The sequence below is a fragment of the Cydia amplana genome, chromosome Z (assembly GCF_948474715.1).
Source record: "Cydia amplana chromosome Z, ilCydAmpl1.1, whole genome shotgun sequence".
In the NCBI taxonomy this organism is placed as follows: Eukaryota; Metazoa; Arthropoda; class Insecta; order Lepidoptera; family Tortricidae; genus Cydia; species Cydia amplana.
Genome location: NC_086096.1, coordinates 10,644,983 through 10,653,085, shown reverse-complemented (window position 1 = coordinate 10,653,085; position 8,103 = coordinate 10,644,983). Strand labels below are relative to the sequence as shown.

The 8,103-nt window shown below is 38.4% G+C and overlaps 1 protein-coding gene across 1 annotated transcript; it reads right to left on the bottom strand.

The window, feature by feature from the left end:
• Positions 1 to 792: 792 nt before the first annotated feature.
• LOC134660855 (sodium-coupled monocarboxylate transporter 1-like) lies at positions 793 to 7,730 on the bottom strand. Its single transcript, XM_063516697.1, has 13 exons — positions 7,372 to 7,730; positions 7,131 to 7,290; positions 6,792 to 6,909; positions 6,436 to 6,503; positions 5,412 to 5,566; positions 4,862 to 5,002; positions 3,639 to 3,857; positions 3,297 to 3,424; positions 3,072 to 3,214; positions 2,603 to 2,787; positions 2,211 to 2,331; positions 1,344 to 1,484; positions 793 to 918 (listed from the first exon to the last, which is right to left on the bottom strand). The coding sequence occupies exons 1-13, from the start codon at positions 7,554 to 7,556 to the stop codon at positions 844 to 846; spliced, it is 1,839 nt and encodes a 612-aa protein (XP_063372767.1). The 5' UTR covers positions 7,557 to 7,730; the 3' UTR covers positions 793 to 843.
• Positions 7,731 to 8,103: the final 373 nt, after the last annotated feature.

Here is an 8,103-nt window from a genome sequence, read left to right as displayed (position 1 = left end):
ATGGTAACTGTGGGTTACAAGCTGCAGAAAATTGCTTATACGAGTAACATAAATGGGACACCTACCCGGCGTCCTATTTTTTTTCTTTTGTGTTACTTTGCAAACAGCTTTAACATTAGGATAACTAGGGTAAAATTTAAATTTCATTAATTTAACGTCGCGTTAAGTTATAACACTTTAAACTCTCGCGTTTTGTACACATATTTAATTACACAAACGGGTCTACCGCGATATAAGTTACGCAATTTAAAACTTACATACTTAAACTAGCTATTTCTGTGAGCGCAACTGAATTAATAAGTTTAATTCCTAAAATTTGTATGATATAAATACTAATGGATATCACAAGTTATATTGTTACAACTTATCACATTTATCACATTTATCCTCTTTCTTTCATTTTTAGCCGGATAAAATTTCTGGGTGCCTAGGGGACAATCGTTTGCGCTAAGACAACGAAACGCTTTGTGTCTCTATCACTTTTCCATATTAGTGGGACAGAGCGTTTCGTTCGCTACGGGGCATAAAACACGATAGGCATGTTGGCTACGCACCCTGATTAGATTGTTGCGGGTAATATGTAAATAAAACATGTTGTTTAATGGGAAATCTAGATGTTGAAGGATTAAATTGGCGGTACATATAACTGACTCTCCACAATTCGCGGAAATAATTAGGTAAGTAACAAATTGATCTGTTAGATGCTCAAGAAACATAGGTACGCCAATAATAAATAAACATGGAATGTTAAATTTTACTTACATACAGTAGGTACGGTACAATGAATCTTATTACTACATTACATATTACTAATATACTTAAATGAATCTAAGTAAGTATGAGTTAAGAAGGGCGTAACCTAGCTGGGTCCGAGTTGTTGTTGGAGAAAAACCCCGGATCTCGAACATCAGTCGCCTTCTGTAACAAATATCTTCAATAAAATACAATACATTATTTAAAAAGCTTTTAATTTGATGATATTTATCAACTGCTCTTCCAATATTACGAGTCCTTGATCAGAATAAAGGGGCCCACTGATTACCAGTCCGCCGGACGGTATCGGCCTGTCAGTTGTTTGGAGCTGTCAACTTTTTGTTCTAACTGACAGGCCGATATCGTCCGGTCCGGCGGACTGGTAATCAGTGGGCCCCTTTAAAGTACTATTTTATAAAATAAGACAAGATCCATTTATTTTAGGATATAAGGATAAATAATACCTGTCAATACTAGCAATTAAGTATAGAAATGCGGAAAGAGAAGAGTCATGGAATGTATGGGGCTCAATACATTCCACGACTCTTCTCTTTCCGCACAGCCTCTATAAGAATTCCAGAAGAACTCACCGGAAAAGCGTGTGCACGCAGGTGAGACATCTCTCGGGCGTTGAGTTCGATGTCGTGCTGCGTGAGGCGCGGCCGCCGGCAGCACGGGTGCTGCGGCGGCAGCCAGCGGTGGACGAGCGGCGTCAGGAGGTCCCGGTGAACCTACAACGGGGAAACAATTCATTCCCTAATGATAACATACCTAATTATTTATAACATCAAAATAACCTAATGATACTCGTAGCAACACTTATAAGAAAGGAAAAATCTTATATTTAATTTTTACACATTTTAATCAACGGGAAATACCATGAAGAAAAAAACACCCGGAAAGAACAGACTCCAATCAAAACTTTAAAGGGTTGGCTCGATAAAAATAAATCAGGAAGACATGTCTACTTTTCATTTCTTTTCAAAAAATTGTATATCGTTGTATACCCTGCATACCTACGAGGGGAGGCTGAAATATTACTTTAATATTCTCTTTCATTTTTCGGCTGCGAACTTTTCAGTCGCCCCTCGTATCATACTTTGAGAGTAGTACGAGATAAATGGTAAAAACTTGCACGATAGCCATATCTTCCGTCGCAAGTTTGGCGCGGTACGCCATATCTTTTGTTACTTTTTAATTTATTGGCTTTACGCCCTCTTAAGTAACCATGGGTGGACATTATTCTTAAGCTCTGGTTTCCTAGGATAGCATAGGCAATATCTTTGAGAATCGATTTATATTTGTGTCATTTGGAACTGAAATATTTTTTGTATGCCTTTGTTCGCATTCCCCTACTCTACTTCAGTCCTAGTCCTTAAATAGTCAAAATCTAAACTTATATTTCTGGATGCTACACTTGCATTAACTAAATAGGATAAACGTCTGAAGACACTTGCCATCGCCGGATCATTTGGTTGCGTGAAATATGATACCACGACGCCCACCATTACGCAGACAATCATCCCAACGAACGTGTAGTATAAATAGCTCAATCTGTACAGGAAGAATGTCCCCGACCTGTTGGCAACAATAAGTTCAGTGACACACTAAGTTCATCAATTTGTTTACTTACAGTACATACATATGGTGCTACTTTACCGCACTAGTGCGATAATTAGCACATTACATGACTATGTCGAAAATTTTAAGGGTCATATGTATGTACCTACTTTAAAACTCGTGTCAATTTAAAACACTCCCTTCGGTCGTGTTATTATTTATCGCCATTTCGCCACCTACTGTTACAAAATGCTCCTAGAATACGAGGTAAGTTAAAGTGGGTATCTACCGGTCAAATTCCACGGTGTGCGCCATCGATACAGGTGATATCGGCAGTGTGACGTTTGCCTCGCACCCAGCGACCGACACGGGCTTTGTTGGAAACACGATGTCTCCTCTAATCATCGCGGCCTGCGTGCCGATGGACATCCAACCGACAAACATAGTAGAGACTAGCCCACCTGCAAGGGCCCCCTGTAACGTTCAAATAATTGAGAAATGAGGGAATTCAGACCTGGCCACAGTATAAATAATAGTACTAAGTACAGAAGACTCACTCTCTAACAAAACGCGTCTGTTACGATCAGTACAGATATGGCCGCTAGGTGGCGACAGCGCCACGTGCGGCTTATGGCTTTCCCCAAAATTGGGGCCGAACGGATGTACTTTTAGCTACCTGTAGCAAAGCGACGAAATCGCGGAGTGAAACACACCTGACCTGGCGACTAATGATAATTTAACATTAAAAGGTATCGTACCGTTGAGTTAGTCCAGGGTAAAAACAGACCCATAGAAAACAGTCCCAGTAGACTGCCTGCAGTGATTCCAGCCAAGCTCTTACCAGCCTGAATCAAAGCACCCATGTGTTCTACCAAAAACACGAGCACGACACAAATGGCACCTGTCAAATAATTAAACACCGTTTATTTTGTTTCTTATAATTTTCTTCTACAATCTTCAAAAATAGTGAAATAGTTTTTTACCAATTACTACAACGATGATTTTCATGATGAAGCTTGCAGTTTTTTCTGATATTGGCTTGTTGTAGGTGGGTCTGATAAGATCCTCAAAAATTACACCGCAGAGTGAGTTTAATCCAGTTGACATTGAACTAAAATATAATTACAATAATAATAAATACTTGCAAAGGCTTTTTATCTTTACAGGGATAGCATTAAAATTTAAACATTATTTCGTCGTCAAGGTCAAGGTCGTATCATAACAACATCAAAATTTTAACATACCGTTACCTAGGGTAAGGTCGTAGTACTACATATAGCTAAAGGTTTCCGGTATGTAGTAAAAATAGTAAAAAAAATACATACCTTAAAGCTGCGCTAAATACCCCACTCATAAAAATTCCTGGCAGCGCCGGTATTGTTCCAGTGAGCTGCATCACGAAGTATGGGAGCAGCTGGTCGCTCTTCCTGATCGCGCCGGTCTGCAGCGGGTCGCAGCTCGCGAACGTGGCGTAAATCACTAGCCCGGTGTAACAACAGAGGCTCACAATCATGTAGATACCAGCGGCCATTATGAATATAGTTCTGCACGAAAATACGGATAGATTATATTTTCATCGGTTACCGCGAGGTACTCGTGAAAGAAAACCATTGAAACATATCGGGTTGAATATAAAATACAGTCTCCCGTTGACCACGAAGGATTGTAACGGTTCAGGATGTATTTTTAAACTCATTATACACAATTTACCTATACTCCATTTCAGTATCGATTAAAATAATTAATACAAGAGACTGAAGCTATTTAGTTATATGTAGTATGAATTATCTGAGATGATTTTTTCGGGCTCGGGCCCTAGTCTATGAAACAAAAGGTATTGTTTCCTTTATGCAGTGCTTACACCTGTTTACTGCTAATAGACCCTACTTAAGTAACGGGAACAAACCCGTTTAAAAAGCAAATTTATCATTTTATTTATATGGTTCAAATTCATGAAACAACCCATTTGGAGATAACATGTTTTGTTATCTCCAATTACTATAGTGAAAGTGAATGTTTATTATATATTTATTTATGTATTTATATTTATATATATTGTATTTATTTATTTATATTTACTGTATGTGTATCTTTATTATTTATGTTTAGTGTTATAAATATTCGCTATTAATATTACATGCTAGTTATGTATATAAGTAAATATTATGATATTATTTATTACACATTTGGAGATAACATGTTTTGTTATCTCCAAAGAAAAGACCACCCTGATTGTTCTCAGAATGAGCTGTCACATAAATTTGAACCTTAATACTATCACGATAGTTGCTTTTTAAACGACATGGTTACTTTGACACGTGCTGAAGACCGCTCTTAAAAGAAACAAAGGCTTTTGTTTAACAGATTAGTGCTCGAGTCCGAAAATATCATCTGAGATAATTCATAATATACAGTAGAGAATTTGTCGAATATTTTTGTAGACAGGCATCCTAATCTTCTTCTCTTCATTACCTAACTCCTTCTAACTGATTAAAAATGCACAAAGTTCGAGTATCGAACATGTGTTGAATTTTTAAAGGTAACTTACATTCGCGCCCTTTTCAATGACGATAAAGCCAGACATCTCTGCATCATTGCCTGATTGACAGAACATGAGGCGAGCCAACTGAAGAAATTGCCGAATACCGTTGTCCAGAATGTGTGCCTTATAGTTGGGTCGGGATCCATACTAAAACAAGGTAATGTTCATGTAAAGATTTGATTTTCTGACAAAAGTTTAGGTAGGTGATCGCTTTATTTTGTGTGAATAGTATAACTGTTACCAGTGCCGGCCCGAGCCCTTGATCAGGGTAGAGCGAAATCGGGTTTTGGCGCCCTGCGTTGAAGTTTTCAAGCGTATTTCCCCCCCCCCCCCCTCCCTCGCCACACTCGCGTCTTTCAAAACTTTTTTTTTTCTCATTTGCCAATTTTGTGCCCCCTTGCCATCCGGCGCCTAGAGCGGCCGCTCCACACACAAACAGAATTAGGTAATCACATTGATATGTTTAGGATATATTAAAAGACCGGCCTTTCTGGATCAGTGTTTTTCATCGATAAGTTAGCAGCAACAGCAGACGTACTAATATAATATTAGTTACTTGAAAAACTCCAGTCGATCCCCTTCCTCGTTTATAGCAATGACATTCTTCACCCCGCCGAGTCTCCATGTTCCGTATATCAACACGAATATGACGCCAAAATACATGAGTACCGTTTGAAAGGTGTCCGTCCACACGACTGCTTTAAGTCCCCCCTGAAATCATCCAATAAGTAATAAATGGGTCTTACTTATAAAACGTGCAACAATTTTATTTATCAGTTTTATCACATGCTATTTAGCTGTCCGCGTCTTCGTCCACGAACTTGCACTCGTATTTAATCACAGACCTATCTATTATATATTTAATATCTTTGTTACCTATGTACTGCGCTGCTCTTAGACATTGAGAAATAAGTAAGCTACATGGGTATCCTTACTTATTAATAGTAAGTAGGATGGGAGGTAGGTATGTATGGTAAAAGTTATTAATAATACGTTTCAAACTACATATATAAGTTTCCATAAAGCTTGCTTAAAACTTATTATAAATGAGTTTTATCTATGTCTGGAGTGAGTACCTACTCTAAGCTTACTCATTTCTCTACAGGGTGATTTAAATGATAAAAGTTCATTTAAAATAACATAGGATGTATGTAATAAAAAGAAAAAAAAGAAAAAAAAAATGTAATTATGCATGCAAAGGAAAAAAATGTAATTATGGTGGAATAAAGGCTATTTTTATTCCACATTTTATTTTTATTTATGTAATAAATATATATCTACAAAATATGCTTACATTTTTGTAATATATATACAGTCGTAGTTATTTTATTACAAGCAGGAAGATACCTATGCGAGGACGACCCTATGCTTCTAGCGCCCGCCCTTCTTTGTTACTGAGAGTATTTTCCAGTGAAAACGTATTGATTGCATGCACTCGCTCGTTTTTAGCGCAAGCCTGCGAAAACTAAACGATGTGAACGAACAAACCAGTAAATTTGAATGATATTCGCATTGACTTGTTACCGCTGAATAAAGGACATTGTAGAGGGATCGAACGTGAGATTGTGCGGTATACTTACTACAGTGGTGTAAAATATGCAAACGATGCATACGATCGGTGTAATTAAGTGAAGATTGATTCCTGTAACTGAAAAAAAAACAATCCTTACATAGGCACATGTGTATAGGAATGCGCATTCTAACTAGGTATGCTTTTACTTTTGAAGTCTCTGTTGCTAATCCCCAACTATAGTTGGTCAAACCAATTTGTCAATAAATAAGAACAAAAATAGTTTACTCATCCTTTCCTTTTGGGTGCTAGTACTCTAGTGTAAAACAAAGATAGTATGATTCTATCTGGCTGTTTGAAATGGGACAGTTCTTTGACAAACTATATTTGCTTTTTTTTGCCAAAAATAAAACAATTGATGGATACCTTGACTAAATGCCAGAGCCGGAACATATATTACTATTGGAATGTAAAGCATCATTTTCACAATGAAAATTATTGATCCCAGCAGCCTAACGTTGTGGCAAAATCGCAGACGTAAGTACTGAAAACAAAGGAGACTTGGAAACTGCAGTTACATTGAGTGTTTATTTATTTTCACGCATAAATACTTCATAACAAAAACACTGTATTGTATTAAATATCTACATAAATCATGTACTGATTAAAAACGCAATTGCGTGCATGGTAAAATTGCTTTAATATTGCCAAACTGGAATTTCTCTCTTATATATTATTTAGTAATGTGTACCCGACATAACTGACCTCATAGGTAGATGTTATTTGAAGATTGTAGAAAACAGGCAGATAAATGAAAGCAATGGCAACAGATACTGCCCATTCTGAAAACACTACAGCCCATAACTGTGTTCCGTATGTGTACATTTCTGCAGGCAGTCCCAACAGGGAGATGCCGGATACATAACTGCAATAAAAAACTTCCAAGTATAACCTATAAATCAGTATAATATAAAACTAGTGAACTTATTTAAAAACACTATTTTACCTGGCTATCAGCGACATAGAAATTGGGAACATGCCCATAGTTTTGCCTCCCATCAGGTACTCGGCCGTGGTATTTTGTTTCTTGCTAGCAAAGCAAGCGAAGTAAATGCCGATTAGTGCTGAAAGTAACAACATGGCCCCGAACACCAGATAGTCCAGCCAGTCGAAGTATACCACCGACGACATATTGCACAGATCTCGTTCCGGCAGTGGCACGTCTGATCAGCGGGGCACTTAAACTACATCTCAGAGTAGAATGGGTATTTACCGAGCGGATCTTACAGCTTGGACGAGCTATATTTATACTTGGAAGGATCTCGGACAGGCACGGAGGGATGAGGATGTTAATTGGCTAGTTACCGGTGTCGCGGCGGTCGGCGGCCGCTATGCGACCCGCGCGCACGTCTCTCGGATCGCGCAGTGAACGTTGCCTGGCACCTACCTGAGGTATCCCCGTCACATATGAACGTTATCCACTGACGTATGTGTCTGATTTTTCAGGGATCGGTACCCAATGACTCCGCTGTCCGTGTGTCTACCGGGTTGTATTTTCTGAACCGTGATAGCCGCTATGCTAAGGTGAAGGTAGGCGTTTTCTGTTAGCGGATTATACATATGTAGTAGTTAAACACAGATCTGACCAAGGGTATGTATGTAATGTCACAGAACCCTTCATTTTGAGTGGTCCCACACGTACATGGACGGTCATTAAAGTCTGCCACCATGCTGGAAC

What these genes read in the sequence shown, in the direction of transcription:
- LOC134660855 (XM_063516697.1), bottom strand. Translation starts at nt 7,556, where the DNA reads ATGTCGTCGGTGGTATACTTCGACTGGCTGGACTATCTGGTGTTCGGG. An exon ending in GTATTTAGCGCAGCTTTAAG is followed by an intron (nt 3,425 to 3,638) that starts GTATGTATTTTT and finishes ATTATATTTTAG; the next exon opens with TTCAATGTCAACTGGATTAA. An exon ending in CACACCGTGGAATTTGACCG is followed by an intron (nt 2,332 to 2,602) that starts GTAGATACCCAC and finishes TGTTGCCAACAG; the next exon opens with GTCGGGGACATTCTTCCTGT.